The sequence below is a fragment of the Camarhynchus parvulus genome, chromosome 5 (assembly GCF_901933205.1).
Source record: "Camarhynchus parvulus chromosome 5, STF_HiC, whole genome shotgun sequence".
NCBI lineage: Eukaryota > Metazoa > Chordata > Aves > Passeriformes > Thraupidae > Camarhynchus > Camarhynchus parvulus.
In genome coordinates this window covers 53,575,131-53,593,946 of record NC_044575.1, presented here as the reverse complement: position 1 = coordinate 53,593,946, position 18,816 = coordinate 53,575,131, and the positions used below count along the sequence as shown (strand labels likewise).

General features: G+C 42.4%; 2 protein-coding genes across 5 annotated transcripts; one reads left to right on the top strand and one right to left on the bottom strand.

The window, feature by feature from the left end:
* Positions 1-3,766: 3,766 nt before the first annotated feature.
* On the bottom strand, positions 3,767-4,981 carry LOC115904563 (basic proline-rich protein-like). Its single transcript, XM_030950057.1, has one exon. The coding sequence runs from the start codon at positions 4,979-4,981 to the stop codon at positions 3,767-3,769; it is 1,215 nt and encodes a 404-aa protein (XP_030805917.1).
* LOC115904607 (SERTA domain-containing protein 2-like) lies at positions 4,240-18,474 on the top strand. 4 transcript variants are annotated; one of them, XM_030950121.1, is made up of 5 exons: positions 4,789-5,691; positions 5,865-5,970; positions 6,177-6,275; positions 7,280-7,398; positions 14,925-18,474. In XM_030950121.1, the coding sequence occupies exon 5, from the start codon at positions 14,929-14,931 to the stop codon at positions 15,778-15,780; it is 852 nt and encodes a 283-aa protein (XP_030805981.1). In that variant the 5' UTR covers positions 4,789-5,691; positions 5,865-5,970; positions 6,177-6,275; positions 7,280-7,398; positions 14,925-14,928; the 3' UTR covers positions 15,781-18,474. The 4 variants fall into 4 exon arrangements, with proteins under 4 accessions (XP_030805979.1, XP_030805980.1, XP_030805981.1 ...); XM_030950119.1 differs by lacking the exons at positions 4,789-5,691; positions 5,865-5,970 and adding an exon at positions 4,240-4,352; XM_030950122.1 differs by lacking the exon at positions 5,865-5,970.
* The last annotated feature ends 342 nt before the right edge of the window (positions 18,475-18,816 follow it).

The following is an 18,816-nucleotide window of genomic DNA, read 5'->3' as shown; positions in this document are numbered from 1 at the left end:
GAACTTCTTTTGGTGTCTCTTGCAAAGTTGACAGCTTAGATAAGTTTTCCTACTTTTTTCCCAAGGAATTTTCATGGAGGGGTGAAATCTCATCGAATAATTTGTCAGGAAAGAGACTTATTTTAGATGTTTGTAAAAAAAATTTTTGTTTGGGGAAAAAAAAAAGCTAGTGAAAAATACAAAAATTTCATTATTTGACATGATTTTCATAAGTTTGTATGGTAGCACTTTCTTTAAAAAAAACAATAATTATTCATTTTCTTAGCCAACATTCCCCCAAAATGAGTGGTTTATGACCTGAAGAGTTATTGTGGTAAATGTCCATGCATGACAAACATGTCAACAGGAAAACCTAATGCCAGCGGCTGCTTTGCATTGCTAGGGAAACATTTGAGTAATTTCAACTGTCATCTTTTTAGGGAAGAATAATTTAAGGTACAGGTGATTACTTGACTGCTTGCAAAACCAGAATTAAACAGAAATTGTATCCCCATGTATGCTGTATTTGGAATTCCCCATGGAGCTTCCCATGGAGTGGGAAGTGCAAGGATGTACTGCAATAGTAAAATGTTTCAGAAAACGAAATAGTATATACTATTTTTCATGTTCCATTTACAGAAGATTTGGAGAGGAAATCAAGAAAAAGTAATGCAACTTCAGCCTGGAGTTGTGCAACCTTACAAAACAGGACTTCCAAAGGGAAGAGTGGGTATGTTGATAAAAAATTCAAAACCGAAAAGAGTTTAATATGTAGAAGAAAAAAACCCAGTGCTTGTAAGAAATTCACTTTTCTGTGTTTGAAATCATTAATGACAGAAAGGCTAGATATGGAAAGCACTGGGTGTTTGGATTATTTTGTGTCCAGTGAACTCACTGAAGTTTAAGACAAAATTGCTGAATGGTTATTTGTTTAAATTGAAGCTCAGTACTGTCATTTGCTTTTTTGCCTCTGTTTTGTTTGAAGGGTATAGGGGGAAAGTGCTTTTTCTTGTAAATTGTGATTCTTTTGACAAAAGAGAACAATGGCTAATTTCCTATCTGAGAAATATTCAGTAAGGTGTTGTTAGGTTTTGTAATAACCATCTTGTGTCATGGCTTTTTCTAATAAACTTGAGTAGGTGTAGGAATAGTTTGTTCACAGAGGCTTTACCACCATAAGAGGTGTTAAAACTAACTAGGGTTTGGTGCAGTGTGCTCTGCCTTTCTCACTTCCCTGTGGAAGGGTGGCATAACAGGATCATTCTGCCATTCAGCTTTAGAACAGCTCATTCATTTCAACCAAATCCATCAGATCTCACAGTCACTACATTTTTAGAATGTTTCCAAGTGTGGAGATACCAGAAGAAAACAGCATTCTGTACTGATAAACAGTAATCCAGATAAGGGAGAGATATAAGTTTCCAGGCATGAGACCAGCTTCAATTAGAGTTCATACCTTAGACACAGAGTAATTAATCACAGACATAAATCCATAGGAAAGCAGACTTCATTAGTTCTTGTGTTCCTGAACTGTGTTTTTGAATAGATGCTGAGTGTGAAGGTAAGAAGAAGTAGCAAACCCCCAGCATTCCTTTCAGATGAGTTATATAGAGACCTTGATTGGTTTGGGAGTTGTTTTTTTCCTTGGTTTATGTGAAATTTGCTGCAAAAGCAAATATGCTGCTCGTGAGAATGGCATCCTGGCCTGAGTGAGTATAGTCATACTGAAAGGCCGTGTTTAAAGCTTTAAAAAATCATATACAATGTTTTTTTCCTTGGTTTGCCTCAAGCTTAGTTCAATACAAAATGGGAGAGCATTAGACTCCTAGAACATGACCTCATTTGAGAATGTAAGCACTTTTTAAAGGAAGATTTTTGTCAAGAAAGACCTTGTATGTGAGCTCAGCCTTCTGAATTCTTCACTGTGTGAGACAAGCATGGCTCCTCTAGCACATGAGACATTAAATATTGCCAAGCTAAATGAGGTTCCAGTTCTTTTATGTGAATCCCACTGTTTACACAAGCAAAAAAGTGACCAAACCCTTTGCAAATAATTGCCATATTTTGTGTCACTTACATTAACTTCTTCGGGTGTTAAGCCATGAATCCAAAGTTCTGATGCATGCATTTAAATAACTCCAGGTTCTTTTTTTCTGTAGCTCTTGTCAGATCATGCTTGAAACAACTGACCTTTCTAGAAACACCCACTGTAGAAGGCACATTCGGCCTTTCTATTGCACAGAACAAAAACTGCTTACAGAACAGCTGACCACCTCAGGTTAATCACTCAAGCAAGAGTGAGGAGGGTAGGGTGACCAGTGTTGGTGTCTTTCTGGAAGGTCTGCTGGACTGGAGGAGAATGGCTGTACCAGAGGCTCAAGTGTTGAGCTGGAGAGGGAGAATTGTCCAGAACTGTCCTGGTGCTGCAGGGCTGCCCAGAGGTCATAGACTTTTGGCCAGCAGGGATCAAGTCCACAAAACCTACTTGTTTCAAGCTATGGGGACACTTTGGTGGTACTGCTAGTTAAACTATCCCTTTATATTCCACATTAGACATAATGATTCCAGATCCATCCTTTCTGCCACCAGCTACCTTTGTATGCCTGTCCCGTGTCTATTCCTTGGAGATAATCCCCAGCAGATGGCAGGGGTCGGTCCTGGTGCAACACTCCTGGCTGTCCCTCGTTGACTTCAGCAGACAGAAGAATCCTGAACATCTCAGAGTTACTCCTCCATTTAAGCCACAGTGTGTGGTGGGCAGGAAGGGATCTGGGGGAGGTGTTTGGCCCACTCCTCCCCCTCAGTGCTGACACTGGTCCTGCACTTACACTTGGTGCAGCAGATGGACCATGGGGGCCGGGGTGTCCCCCCTCAGCTCCGGCAGCGTGTCAAAAAGGATTCATTAGTGCTCCTCATGGCAGCACTCGCTCCCTTCTGTGCTCCGTGACCCCAGCAGCGAGGTCAGAGCACAGCTGTGCCTGGGGAACTGGGGACACCATGCTGCAGGAGAGAGGTGGCCTGGAGAGAGGATCCCCCTGTCCTCAGCAAGGGACCTGCAGGGGTCACCTTGGCTTTCTGTCTCTCTGTCCTTCGCCCCCATTGCACACTCCTATCCCGAGTGCCCATCAGGACACACAAGGGTTAAAATCTGTTGGACCTGAGGGTTTAAAAGAAAAAATTTCCTTTGCTGAATAATCGCAAAAAGCAGCTGATCTTTCATCAAGTTGTAGTGTATCTGCACCAGAAAATAGCAAATGTTTCTGTAGTATTCATGAGACCAACATGGAAGCTTGTGTGCGAGCTTGGTCTGTACTTGCTGTCCATGTAGGAACCCGTCTGTGCAAATGTCCTTGAGTTTGGTTTTGATGTCCTAGAAATTGGCTCTTCCAGAGATGGGTTTAGATCGAGCAGCTTTTAGGGGATGCGTCAGGTAACAACCCATGGCAGGGTTCGACAAAGGATCAAAATCGATCTTTACAAATACTTCAGTGTCAGATTTTGAAATCTGGTTTGTACAAACGCTCGTGCCAATGTAACTTGATTACGCAAATGCCCGTGAAAAGCAAATATGAGGTTTGAGCACGGCTAAAACCACCTCATCTTTGAAGGAAAAAAAAAAAATCAAGTGAATATTCATGGGAGAATTGTGCAATGTTTGACGTAGCTCTAGGGCTGGTCGGGAGACGTGTGCGCCTGGTTTCCCAACAGGCCTGGCACCGGGCCGTTGTAGGAATGCCGCTCTATAGAGGCCCTGGGCGTGCCTTTTACTGAAATTTGGTAGTTTTGGTCACAGACGGACTGCGAGTTTATACAAAAAAAAACAGGGGGAGGAGCGGGGGTGACTGTGGGCTTGGGTGCGGACTAGCCGGCGGCTGTGCGGTGGTTTCAGGGCGCAAAGTGCGGCAGCAGCGCGCTGCGGAGCGGAGCCGAGCCCGGCGCGGCCGCTCCGCCAACCCCGGCAGCAAGGGCGGGGCCGCTCCCGGAGCGCTGCGCCGGGAACGCGGGACTCGGCGGCGCCCGCGCCCCCATTGGCTGAGCCCGGCGCGCGGCCCCGCCCCCCGGCTCTCCCGGCTCGCTCATTGGGCGGTGCCGCGGGACCAGCCGTAGCCCCTCCCCCTAGGCTCGCCGGCCAGTCAGAAAATGGTTGCCGGGCAGGTTGAAAGGGCCGCCGGCCAATGGGAGGGCGGGCAGCTGGCGCGCGCGGCGCACGCAGCGCCCCGCGGGAGCCGCGGGCGGAGGGAAGGGCGGAGCGGAGGCTGCCGGGGCCCGGCGGGGGTGGTGCTGCCTCCGCCTCCTCCCGGCCCGAGTCCCAGCCCCGGCGAAGGGAGGGAGCGCTGCCGGCCGCGAACGAACGGGGCTTCCTCCGCTCCCAGGTGGGGCGCCGGGCGGGAGGCGGCGGGAGGGCGCGGGGCTGGCAGCCGCGGGCAGGGGAGGGCGGCGGCGGTCGCGGGGTGACGGCGGGGCACGGCGGGAGGCCGAGGCGGGGGCGGCGGGAGCCCCGACGGGGCGGGGGCCCTGCCGGTGAGGGGCGGAGGGGCAGCCGGCGGTGCGGTGGGAGAGGAGGGACAGCGGGGACAGGTGGAGCGGACGGCGGGCCCCGGGGCGGTGCGGGGCGGACAGACGGCGGCCCCGGGAAGCCGGGCTGGGGCCGGGGGCAGAGCGGCGCCGGGGCGCGGGTGCGGCGGCCCCGGGGAGCCGGGCTGGGCGCGGGGGGAGCGGCCGGAGCGCGGCCGGCGGTGGAAGTTGTTCGCGCAGTTATAATTAGCCCGGCCGGGGTCCGAGCGAGCCGGGCGGAGGGAGGAAGGGGGAGGAGTGTAACTTTTCGCAGCTCGGGAAGCCCAAGGTTGTCTCTGGTTACCGCTGCCCACGGCCGCGGCGGGGGCGGGACGGCCGCAGGAAGCTCCGACGCTCCTTCCACAAAGGCCAAATGGTGGCAGGAGCCGCGGGAGCGGCTGCGGGAGGGCGGCAGGAAAGGGCTCTCCCTGAATCCCGGCCGCTCCATCCTGGCTCTCCTCATCTCTGCCGCTCGGTACTTGCGACTTATGTAGAAGCTGCAGTTACATTTTTAATGGCAGGTTTTGCTGGGTTTAATAAACGTGTGTTAGTCTGGGCTACGAGCAGGTGGATGGGACTGGAGGAGAATAAGATTGGTCTCTATGCATATTGCAGATTAAGCTCGCAAGTAGGTGCAGTTAATAATTTCTGCCCTAGTTAGGCCTGGAAATTTTCGAACTGTGTTGGAATGCTCGTTTCTAAAAGCATAGGTGGGAGCCTTATGCAGTAGTTTTCCACTTTATTTTTGATGTGGCTAAAATTCCATAGTTCGGGCAGTTAACTGCAATGTAGGAAATTCCATTAACATTTAAATGATGCTGTAATTCTAAAATTCTAAAGTGACCCCTAGACACATACTAGGAAGGGAAGACAGAAAGTAATCCACTACAGATAAAATCCATAGTGATTTGCAGCTACTGTGTCTTCTATATTTGGGTTTTTTTTTCCTAACGATTGTAAAAATTACACCTAATAACCTTACTTTTGTACTTCTTCCTGACACTTAACACAGTGTGCCCAGAAATCATACAGGGCAAAAGTCAAAACCTCCACAGTTACTCCTGCAGGAATCCTTTGAAGTATCTAATAAAGAAATTAGATTTGAAAACTTCTTGACTTCATCTCCTTCTAGCAAAATATTGGACTTCTAAACCACAAGTAACAGTACTATTTTTTTTATCCAGTGCTTCTAATTCTGTTGGGTTTGGGGTTTTTTAGCTAAGGTGCTGAAATCTAAAACTTTTCAACATTTTATTATGCTTGTTAGCTTTATGAAGTTGTTTTAGCATTAAAGAATCCTAAAACTCTAAAACGTGTGTTTTTATATTCAGTGCATAGAAAATGCGTGACTGCACACCTCTCCCTGTGACCTAGCAAGTACTCTTTAAAGGACCTCAGTAGTGACCACCTGAAGTCCTGCTGTTTCAGAGCAAATAGGTTATGAATCTTCATTTGTCTCTTTATTTGGAGCTTTTTTGTTTATTTTCTGATTATTTACAGATAGCGTGGATATCATTATACTGGGAAAGAAGTCAGCTTCTAGGAGGAGGAGGAGGGAGATGTTAATGTGTTTGTTGCTGTGGGTTAGATGTGGCTTGCTGAGGTCACGGGCATTTTACTGCTGTTTTACTGCATTTTTACAGTTCCGAGGTTCTGTAAGCGGAGGAGCCCTTTGCTAGCATCAGGCTATGAGTTGCTATGTAAGATGAACTGTAGGCGTTTACTTGCCCGTCTGTCTGAATGTAAGACTGCCTTTCACTATGTATTATTTTAAGATTTGTGCAATAATGTGTGAACTCTTGGTTTTTGCTCACCAAGGGCTGTGTTTGTGCAGCCGGTGCTGATCCTTGCTCCTGCGGTGCATTTGTGATTTGCGGTTTGCCGTAGCCGGGTCAGGTGTCTGTGTGTGTGATGTGCACAAACTGGCATGTCACATCCAGTCCTGCCTGCAGGCTTTTAGCCCCTGCAAGGCCTTTCATCCTTGGAATTCGTAACTGTTTGGTTCTCCAGGTGGAGGGGAGACCTCAAGAGCATGGATCGTGCGATTCCCTCCACATTTCTCAGCCTAGCCCATAGTTTACTGTCACTTCAGCCTTTTCACGTTTCCCAGTTACCAATGCCTTGAGCTAATCCATGATTTAATCCATGTGGTCTCTGGACATACTGCAGATGTTGCTATATCGGGGGTTAGATGGAAATATTGTCACACTGAACATTAGATACAATTATAGGACGCCTTGTCAACTGTCTTCTCATCATACTGGTTTTATGTATGCTGAAAAAGAGGAAAGTTGGGGAATTAAATAAAAATCTAACTGCTTTTGCAGCCTGTAAGCATTAGGGGATAATTGTGAAATGTGGTTCTTCACAATGCATGGTATTCTCTCTCCTGATTATGTAATTTTGGAGATGATTTCAATTGTAAATTGGTGTTCAATAACCTGAGGAAGTAGCAGTGCAAGTCCTTACCCTAAAGCCTAACGCTCAGAGGATCAGCATTCTGCAATACTCATTTACAAAAGATAATTTCCACATTTTATGTGTTCACAGGTGAAACTGTTAGGTCCTCTTATTTCAGTGTATTTGTGAATTTTAGGGGGTTTAACCCACATTTATCTGCTTTAATAGAATTTACCACAAATAATTTAAAAATTTGTATTGAATTGTGTGCTTAATGCTTCTGGTTAAAAAAAATAAAAACCACCACATAGTAATTAAATACTCTGTTTTGTTTTTCCTCTTTAAGTTGCCTCATCCTACCTTGGTGGATGGCTTGGCCTCTGGGATAGTCCAAGACTGTTGGATGACCACGCTTTATGCAAAATCCAGAATCTTCCTGCCTGGACTCTTTTCAGTTTTCTAAGGGTAACTACTTGTATGTTTTTATGAAATTGTATCTGATGTGCATAGGACCTGTTCTGATAATGGGCTGCAGATGTTATTTGTGGATTACAATGGTCAACAAATATATCTTTTAAAAATGGGATATATAATATAAAGTGAGGTAAAAACTCTTTGGTTTGAGTATTCTGAATTTCTGTTACTATTTTTTCCTTGATAAAGGAGGAATTATTACAATGCAATAAAACATACTAGTTTAAGATCACATTCTTATTGGAAATTGCTTAACTAAGATGTCAGTGTTATGGTAAGATCCACTGTTCAGCTGCTAAAATTGAGTGTTGCAGTTCTGTCTTGTGAGAAGGTGGCACTTTGGATACTGAAGTAAAGTTGTGTACCACAAAAGAAAATTCAATGATTTCTGATTTGGTCAGAAACTATAAATGCACAGTCCTCTTATCAGGAAAAGAGCTTTTTTGTTGTTTGCTTTCACTGCTAATGGTCCAATTTTTTCTGTTAAAAGTATGGGCATGCCAATTTTTAATATTTAGTAATCTGTAACTTCCTTTATTAGCAGATCTTTTAGATCACTGTAGCCCTAAAAGGTGTGTCAGTGTTATGTAGCAGAATGCATCTAGTATCTCTGTTTGAAGCAAATATGGGGTTGAGAACTGTTCAGTTGGCTAGAATAAGTGTGAAGAGGTCTGTCATTGCATTTGCAGCTCTAATGATCCTTTGTTTCTCCAGTGAATGCTTTGGTGGAACCATGGTGGTTTGGTTCTTCTTGTTTCCTTTATGAGTCTTAGGTTCTCATTTAATTATAGTTTAGTTTTACTATAGGAGTTTCTAGGTTTAGTAACTCTTGATTATGTATTAGCTTTTGCCAACTAATATTGATTCTTAGTTTAAATTATTCTAGGCCTTTCTTCCACTAAAAAAAAAAATCCACCCAGAATCCCTGAAAAAACCTTGCTAAACACATTCCCATTGAAAGTGTACACATGAGATTTATTAATAAATGTGGAACAAGGTACACAAGTGACAGACAAGAGTGATAGTGGTTTAGTTTGGGGTTTTTTATGGGTGGAAGTTTCTCTCTACTGAGCACTGGAACCCACTTTTCTAGCTGTGGAAGGTACAGATGCTAACAGAGGAGTTGCTTCTCCAGAGTGAAATTGCTCTGAAATTCAGCTGCCACAGTTTGTAAAGCAAAGCTCTTATCAGTGCTTTGTGAAATGAAATGGGAGTAAAGACCTTAGAAAGATGTCCTTAAGTTCAGGAATTTTCCAGATCCCAGCAGACATAACATAAACAGGTTGTTTTGGGGGGTTTCAGACTAACTTTTAAATCAAAGTAAAGCTTATTTCCAAGTGTTTCCTAAACATCATTTCAGCTCCTAAAATATTTGTGTATGATACAGGTTTATTTTCTACTTCCACACATGGTGAATGATAGTGGGAGCAGTATTAATTCCAGAATAATTCTGTGCTAAACTCAGTCTTCCTCTCATTCCTTTCCTGTACCTAATGAATGCTATTCAGGCTAGTCTTACTTTCAAAATGTGGGGAAGTCCTTAGGTGTGGGGGTTTTTCTGTTTTGTTTGCAGAGTTGTTGCGTGTGTTTGGTTTTGGGTTTGTTTGTTATTTTTGTTGGGGGTTTCTTGAGTCCGAACAGTAGCATATCTTGGTTCTGTGTTCCAGTTGCTTTGTACCAGACTGTGGGTGTGTTATAGGTCAGGATTTCTTGACCAAAAAGTTGACATTAAGTCTTCTTTCTTTGAGCAGCCATTTTCTGGTGATTTCTGACTCCTGTGAAGAACTTGTTGCATAGGAGTTTAGGTATGGGAGTGAGCTGGTAGGACTGCACTCCTCCTTGTATGCACACTTCTAGTCACTTGTGCCTTCTCCAGCAGTTACTCATCTTGGCTAAACCGGGGCAGGGCTGAGGGGGGTGGGGAGGCAGTGGACTTAAACACACTTCTGTACATTTGGATGTATCTTCAGGTCTAAATTTTTTTCATTTGGTGTTTCCTAAGGCATTTAGTCCTTCCCTCACTTGCTCAGGGTAATAGGCAAGATGTAGTGTGGGGATCTCCAGCACTTGCTGGGGACCCCAGCTCAGAGATGTTCTGTGTGCTCTGACAGCTTACACTGTTATGTAAGGCATGTCCAAGTGATCAGCACTAAGCCTGGATGGGAGGAAGGGATTTGTGCTGTGTCTGTTAACTGCACCTTCAGCCTTTCCATTTCCTTGTGCACCTTCTTCTACAGGAAATACCAATAGCCAGTCCAGCACTTAAGATTGCTTGTGAAGTTGTGTTGCCTAAAAATGTGTGTCAGGTAGGGGAAGGATTATCATTAAAAATGGTGTACAGCATACATCAAATAATTCTGGGGAACAGCTGTTACTGCTGGGGTGTTTATCTTCCTTTGCACTTCTGCAGATGGATGTGTGCTTGTGAGATGTGTCCATGAAGAGAGGGGAGAGCAGAACACCAGGTTATCAGCCAGCCTTGGTCAGTCACTAACACAAATCTGCAGCCCAGAGAGTCTGTCTGTCTTTATCCTTACGTGGTTTCTAGAGTTACAAGACAAAGGAGACTTTGAAAGGGAATTGCCCAAATTACAATAGCAAGGAGTCTCTTAATTTTGATTTTAATACATAAGTTGCATTACTGCAAACTGGACAGGCAGCTTTCACTCATGAGGTGCTTACACACCTGCAAAGCTGGTATTTTTGTCCTGTAAGAAAAAGTAGTATTTCCCTTTGAGGCAATTTGGGCTGAAAAATACACCAGTGTGGCTGTACAGAAAGGATCAAGCAAGTTTGAATTTTATAATACTCTAAAAAGAAAAGCCAAAAGGTACTACTATGAATTCAGTTACCTTTACCTGGATAGTAAAGTCCAGGTACAAAGCCAGATACTTTATTGATGATCTTGCTATTTAAACATATTTAGTGGGAAATAACTGTTGTGTAGTTTAATACAGTGCATGAGAAGTTTGTGTTCAGACAATACTAGCTGTGGCAATCGCGTTTCATACACTCGTTATTTTTAAGCTCTTCTCTACTGAAAATTAAAGCTCTGTGAGGTCCTGAATTCTAAACATTGTTTAACTTTTCTCTTTAGTTCTCCCTCGTATTCCAAAAAAGTTTTTAAGTAGTAGTTTGCCCAGATAGAAGTACGTGAGGGTTTTCACATGTTGCATTATTCCTTGAGAGTGTTCCCAGCTGTACTTCCCAGCCGTGTGTCAGTGGCAGCTGCACTGTCAGGCCGTGTGACAGATGGAGCTGAAATGGTGGCACGGGCCCTGTATTGTCCACAACACGTTGCAATGTGAATTTTTCTTGGTAGCCTGGAATGTTTCTTCTGAGTAGCTGCGCCCTGACCAGGCCTGTTTGTTTGGTATTGTTTGGATTTGCCAACCAGGGACGTGCTTCTTCCCTCCCCAGTTTTTTCAAACCCTGGTGTGGTGTAGGATTACAGTGCTTGGATGCTTCTTCCCATCTTAGCAGGGAGGAGTTGCAGTGAAATGTCTTCCATGGAGGACTGGAAGGAGCTGAGGAACATGCTGTCAGGGCAGAATTTCTGTGTAGACTCCATTGTAGTTCAATGATGTGAATAGAGAGTTCGGTGCTCCCAAATACTGAGTTTACTTTGCTTCCTTTTCTCTCTATCTGAAAAATTATTTTCTTTAAAAAATCATTCTGCCATAAACGGCCTGTGGCTCAGTTTGCATTACTATAATGGCAGAGGATGAGAAGATGACAGGAAAAAAGTTGAGATGTGTTGCTCCTCATTGTTCCTGGTTTTTTCATGACAAAAGATTTTAAAATAGATCATCTGAACAGAAAAAAAAATTTGTTTTGACAGAAAAAAGTTTTGTTGTGGAACTTTTTCAAGCTCTTATAATTGAACAGCTATGTGAAGACCTCACATTTGAAGTTGGCATAAACTTTTAATTTTTATTCCGTTTATTTACTTACAAATTACAGAGTTATCAGATTGGCACATCCCAAAATCCTGTTAGTTGACCCAATTTTTTGAGATGTGAGTAGATTCCTGGAATTAGGCTGGAGGGAGGAGAGTGCAGTTTTTGGAGGTTGCTTTAGTGTGCCCAGATTGTGCTGCTCTGAGCTGATGGAAGGGCTGACACTGCTCCTCGTCTGAGCAACAACTGGGGGTTTGTGTGTGCACGGCTGCTTGTTTGCCTCACTACCAAAAATTGAAGCGGGATAAGCATTGCATAATTAAATAATGCCATCAGCATCTTCTGCTGCAAAGTAATGCTGTGAAAGAGAGCACCTGACTGTGAATTTTGGGTTTGGGATGAGGTGTCAATGGCAGTGCTACAGCAGAACAAAGTACTTAGAAAATACACAGAAATGTGTTAAGGATCTGATCCATTCAGAAATTATTGTGTTAGAAAGTAAAGCACAAGGCCTGATAAAATGTAGATTAGCTGCTAACAAAGGGGCTTTGTGTCTTTTGTAGGTCAGCAGCTGAGTGTGTTTGACAAGAACTGAAATTTAATGTCTCCTGTAGCAACCATGACACTAGTCATTTTTAAATCCACTGTACCAATGGTACTCTGGTTTTTATTAACATTTTACAAATTTTTGTATAACCTCTGAAGTCATCTAGCTCCTGGAGGGAGAGTAGGGTATCCTTCCTGTTAGGAAATAAATCGATGTTGGGCAGAATTTCTAAAATGTAAGGTAGTACTGTGTTTGTTTATTTTAAAAACACATCTTGGGAGTGGGGAGTATGTTAAGTAGAAACGTTTTGAAGTTGGAGCAAATAGTGTTTCTTGCGCTTCATTTTCACAGTCAAGTGCTGTCATGCTCAAGCATTGTTACATGTTTGTAAAATGCTCTGGGACAAATTTTATGAAGGAAATTTGAGGAATAAAAAGGGGGTGTCTGCCTATATGAACATGTAGTATTTAGACTAACAAGACTACCATGTGAATTGAAAAGTAAAACCTGTCATATTAAGTTGTTTCTGTGAAATTATACATCCTTGCATATCATAGTCTGCTTGCTCTTTAAGCTTGCTTACAGAAGTTAAATACTAGCACATTTTTGAGATGTTAGGAATTAACTACATTTTTATAATTCAAATAGATAAGAATAGTTCATCCTGTGTGTCTAACAAAGTATAAATGTGTATTTAAAAAAATATATTAAAAGCAGTAAATTATCAAAACGAAGCATTCTGAATGTGTGATATGTCAGAATTGCTGTTACCTGTGTGGTCATATCTTCATTCCCTTATGGGTGTAAATTTTGGTCTGTTTAATTAATTGAGAGAAAAACAAACAAACCCCACTAGTGTGCAGTGTATGGGAATGATGGTGCTTAGTGAAGAAAGAGCTGTTTTGATGAATAATTTTCATTCTTACAGTGATGGTGTGAGGTAATACTTGAGGTAGTACACAACATTTAAATGCTACTTGAAATGGAGAGCTCACAATTTTATTGTGAGTTTATGATTTGCATAAATTATTGTTTTTACTACAAGAGTCGGTATGTTTAGCTGCAGTCTACTTGTCCCACATAAATGTGATTTTCCATAGATTGTGTCAAAAATTAGCCATTACTGACAGTATTGTCAGTAGTTTGAGGATCCTTCACACACACACTGCTTCCCCAGAATGCTTTTATATTTTGTGCCTGAACTTTGTATCCATATTTGTTCTGATTTTGTAGTATTGGAGTGCTTGGTACTGGCTGGGTGTGTTTGCTCTTAATGGGGTGCTGGAGTGGGAGAGTGATACGTGATCAGTGTGGGATGATGACCCAGGTGAATAGGTACACCACTTCCAAGCACACCTTCTGTTTTTTAAAGAGATTCAGCTGGTGCTGTGGCACTTCAGCAGAAAACTTTGGAGAAAAACAGAGTTTGAAAGTTAAAAACTTGCAGAAGTGGTAAGATTACAAGTAATTAAAGTTTGTTGCTGTTTCAAGAGTGACTGTGTTAATGAACTGAAGATGGACCAGACTACTCCCTGCTAAGTAAAAATGCAGTCCTAGGACAAGTTGAATTTTATCCAGATATGTCCTTAAAAGAACAAAAAGTGTCTACTATTGAGGAGTCTGACACCTAAAGTCCTGTAGCAGCTGTCTGTTTTCTCTCTTGTCTCTTGCTGAGGAGGATGCAGTGCTTGCTTGCTTTCTGTTCCTCCAGAGGAGCCGAGTTCTCCAACAGCCTTATCTGGGCAGATGGACATAGCCATGGAGCCCTGCAAATGTGGAGAAATCCTGAAAGTAAAAGAGGCTTTCTCCTGCTGCCTTCTCCTTGTCCCCAAAAGTCCAGCACCAGGCGAGCAGCTGGCAGCTGCAGCCATCAGCTGAGCTATTGCTGGCAGCATCCAGTGCTCACATGAAAAGGAAGTTGGGAGGCCCTCAGCAGCATGCAGGGTCTGGATCATTGTGCATGAAGGATCTGCCCTTAATCTGCCACTGGTGTCTAATTTATGATTGCTTAATTTTTTTTAATAGTTTGGGAACAAGGTGTCTGTATTAATAGACACTTTAGGATGTGTATAACTAAGATTTTACCAGTGTTTTTTGTGCAGAGTACACTCCTTTTCTGTGTTTATATGAGTGATTGCATAGAGCTTGTTGTCCCTAATAAAGCTCCTTAGACTTGGGATGGTAATTGCAAAGTACCCAAGCAGGTATTTGTTTGGATCACTTATATTTTAGATCTGTGTGTACAGGTTTTTGTACTATATTGTTCTAGACCTACTGTATTTCAGTGCAAGAGCACACAAAGCAGAATGAAAGCAACTAAATTCTATTTTTTTCCCTTCCCAAAATTGGTCACTTTTCAAATGCTGTTTGATAGCTTCCTGCCTGATATTCTTAGTGTGAAGTCAGTGGCAGGTTGTGAACCCATTGTCTCTCTGTGAGCCCTGTGGCCCAGCCAGATTTCCTCATTTAGCCAAACTACTAAGATGGGAATGCATATAGGGATGCCATGGGAGGCCCTGCTGTTGGTCTTGCTGTAAAACAATTTTGAGTCACCAAAGAAAAAAGAGAAGAATCAGCCCTACATAGAACTCCATGCATGTTCTGTGTATGTTCTCAGAGACACTAAGCATGGCATTAGAATGGCTTAATGAGATCAAAATGGGTGTTGAAAACTAGCTTGAAATCTTACCTGCTGTACCCAAGAATGAATGTTAAAATGGAAATGATGAAATATTGTGTAGATTGATCCTTAATACAAGCATCTATTTTATTTCATGTGGACAGTCAGATATACTTAGAAGTCTATAGCTTTTTAAAAAAAGAGTTAGTATATTTCTTCCATGTTTTCTTGTTGTATTACACATTTTCTGTTTAGAAAAAAAGTTGCCGTGAAACAATACAGCTGGCAAGGGCATCTTTTCAATGGAAGTACTATTGTGTAGGATTTCTTTCTATCTCTTCATGTTCTGTGACATCAAAAGTCTAAGCTAACCAATACATTGTACACTAGAGGGTTTTCAGAATTGTCTGTTGGGCCTGCCCAAGGTTAATTTTGGATTTTTGTCTTGCAGGTTCATGTTGGGGAGAGGCCTAAAGCGCAAGCTGAGTGACTATGAGGAGAGCATGGCTGGTCTCTCGAGTGCCTTTGACTCCAGTCGAGGTCTGTCCTACCCCCTCAAGAGGCAGCTGGTGCTCAACATGTGCCTCACCAAGCTACAGACGTACAAAATGCTGGTGGAGCCCAACCTGCACCGCTCCGTGCTCATCGCCAACACCGTGCGCCAGATCCAGGAGGAGATGAGGCAAGAGAGCAGCCAGCAGCCAGTGAACATCTGCCCTGGCATTGCTCCTGCTTCTCACAGCTACCCAGGGCTGGAGGCACCTGGCATCTCCCTTCAGCTGCCTTCTGGTGTTGGGCAGCAAGAGTCCCACTGCTGTGAGCTGCGCTCTGTGGAGGACCCCATTGAAAACAGCCTGCTGATCGTTTCAGATGATGACATGTCATCTGCTATTTCATCTATTCTGAAGGATTTAGACTTTGTAGAAGATATCAGCCCACCTACTTGTCTGGTTCCTAGTGGAGATGACCAGCCAAAGTTTCCAGAAAATACTAGTCTGAAACTAGAAGATGACAGACAGGATTTGAAGGGAGCTGAATGTGTGTTTGGTTCCTTTGAGATTTCAAATTCAACCAGTTACTTGAAGGATTTGGCAATAGATGACATTTTTGAAGACATTGACACTTCAATGTATGATTCAGACTTTTGTTGCCCTCCCCTGATGCCGCCCAGATCACCATCTCTTGCTACAGAAGAACCATTGAAAACCTTCCCATCTTGTAATTCTTCTTCAGCAAACAACATTCAGATATGCAGAACAGATCTGAGTGAGTTGGACCACATCATGGAAATTCTCGTTGGATCCTGATACTTGTTTTACCCAAAGATACTTTTAGACTGCCACTTGCATTTGGTTTCAGGATAAAAGCCACTGGAATAGCTGTAAAGAATTCTTTTAAAAGCAAACTAAATAATAATTTGTTCATAGTAGAATTTTCTAAATAATTCCAAAACTTACAAACCAAAAAAGTGGCAGATTTTAAAAAAGAAAAAATTATTTATCAGAACTGTGCAATCATCATTTTCCTTCCAGGGTGTATGTGGAACAATGGGCACATACCCTCATCACCCCTCATGCCTCTTTCAATAAACTTTTTTATGTGCAATTTTTAATTTGACAGAAGAATTTACATGCAAAGCAAATTTCATATGAGGTGATCTTTTACAAAGCCTCCACTTTATTTTTAATATCAGAGTCTATGCCAAGCTGGCATCTGTCAAGTTGCAGAGTTAGATTGTGTGGATTGCAGACATGTTCTTAGAGATGGGTATATTTTAAAAATGAGACACGCTTTGCTTTCTTTTGGTCAGAAAAGCAGATCAAGACACTTACCAACAAAGTCTCTTGCATTTTCTAAAGCATTCAGAACTATTTATTTTTGTAAATTTTATAGTCTTTCTACATTTTACTACGTTATTTCATCATAGTTCAAATATAATGGACTTCTAGTTGGATGTGTTTAGCACTACCTCTGAGCTGAAATGCTTTAACTCTTTCCTGTGCTTCATCTGAGACTGCAAATCTTTTTGTTTCTGTTTCTTTCTGGGGGAAAGTACTTCTAACTCATTAAGTTGATCCTTTGACAGTGACCTAGCTGATTTGTGAAATCAAGGGTATTCAATGTTTAAAAACTTTTAAGTATTTACAAATTAATTTATATGTAGATTGTGCAATTTAACATTTTTCTGTCAGTATTATGTGCTTAGATTTTGAATAATCTTGGCGTTCTTTAAATTAAAATTTACTATGTACAGGTAGCTTTTTATTCTCTTTTGGAAAACACTGTCCTTCAACCCTGCTTTCACTACAGATTTTAAGATGATTTTTATGTGCAATATTATTTAAAGAGATACACGTTTTTATACCTGGCATTGGTGGGAAGAAACGCTTCAAACTTTAAACCTCTAGCACCTTTGGAGGATACTCAGCCAACATTTCTGCATCCTTTGAGAAGCCAAGCTGAGAGCACTGAGAACACATCACCCTCTGCTGTGACAGCCCTGGAGCACCCCTGGGGCTCTGGGGTTCCCTCCCAGGGGCCACCTGGGCTTTGGAGTCCCGGAGCTGCTGCCCCAGGCTGTCCTGGGTGGGGCAGGGGTGTTTTTATGCAGACACACAAACACCCTGCTCAGCTGCAGGTGGGATTTGCAGTGAGAACTGGTTTTCCATCAGGCGGTTTGGTTTCTGTGTTTCAGCCTGAACCGAGGTCTAGATCGATCCCTGCTATCGTCTTCTGAGTTTCACACTTGCACACTGCTGTTTGGCTTGGATTTTGGTTTTTTTTTTTTTTCCTTCTTTTTTAATTATAAAACTTTTACTTTGTTCTTGAAAGCTGCAGCACCTGTCTTGGAAACTTGCAGTTGTAAAACCTTTGCTTTGGTTTGTTGTATTTTTTGGGTTTTTGTTGTTCTGCTGAGACTTTTTATGAACGGAGTGTCGGCAGAGGGAAAAAATGTTGCCTGTGTGTTGCATCTCACAGAAGTTGAAATCCTGGCCCTGTTGAAGGGGCCAGGGTGTCACCTGGTATTTCTAGTCTTAACTGATGCTGTGGCACACCTACTTTGTGCAGAGATCTCCATTTTTTTACTGTGACTCTCTTGGTTAACAGTTAGCTGCCGACATAATTTGGTATCCCAGGCCAATGGAGAGCCATTTCAGGTCACATCCTCGCAGCCATCTGGGTTGTTTAGCAACTGAAGGGTATAAATGTATTTATATGCATATGTTGTATTGATTCTAATATAAAACTTCTGATCTAAAGCATTTTGAATTGCTGGATAAAGGGATTTGTTTGAAGAGTGTATAACTAGTTCTTGAAGAGGTACAGCTTCAGAATGTACACAGATTGTGCATTGTGTATAGACTACTCTGGCTTTTCCTCAGCCTCTACTTTTGTATTAAAAATATGACTGAATAAATCCTTGAAATATTAAGGGCCTTCTGCACTGTGATGAAACAGAGATGCGGTTAAAAATGTCTTTAAATTCAGTGATGAGGGATAAAATAAAAAGACTGCATCTAATCTCTTTTTGCATTTGAAAATATGGAATGTTACTATGCAGTTAAAGATATTTTGGTATGAAAATTGTATCATATAGCAAATAGTGATCACTTAATAAATCCACTTACCTTGCAGTCTCTACAGAAACAGAAGAGAAGACAACTTGCTTTTCAACATTCATGTACTAAAGTTTTTTGTATACTGCAGCAAAAGATTTAATTGTTGGTAGATCTTTTATCAACAATTCAAAATGCAATTTTTGTACAAGTCCTGGCTATAGAGCTCCGTTTCTAATTGGTTGCTTGTGTCACAGTGCCAAGACCATGAGCTGGTGTGTAATGCAGTTCGGTTATGTTTGGAATTATGTGCAAAGGGAAGTTTAATTTTTAAATATGCACAAATTAATTTTAAAATCCTTCCATGTAAAATGAAGTTAGAGGCTAGTTGTGGTGGACCTATTTATTGTATGTTTGGAAATAAAAGCCACAGTTTTGCATTTAAACCAGTTATATTTTGGAGCCTTTGGTATGTGACTGTTTTAAGAACAAAGCATAAAAAAATCTATGGCACCCTGCCACCTTTTCTTTGGTTTTTCACTTGCAAAGACATAGCATTTTCCCAAGGCATTTGAACCTTTTTTCCTTCTCCATATTCCTCCTCTCCCCCATCCTTTGTCCCTAGAAATAATAAACACCTTACAAACCTGTACAGAAATAATTACCCATCCCAGGCCCTGGGATTCCACATGAGGTTTCCATGTACCCTGAAGGATGGATTCCTGTAGGGAAGCACCACAGCTTGAGCTGGATGCCTCCAAAGAGGGACTGTGAACACTGAAATTC

Bases quoted from the DNA above. Each gene is read 5' to 3' on its own strand.
- LOC115904563 (XM_030950057.1), bottom strand. From the start codon at position 4,981: ATGGAGCGGCCGGGATTCAGGGAGAGCCCTTTCCTGCCGCCCTCCCGC.
- LOC115904607 (XM_030950119.1), top strand. From the start codon at position 14,929: ATGTTGGGGAGAGGCCTAAAGCGCAAGCTGAGTGACTATGAGGAGAGC.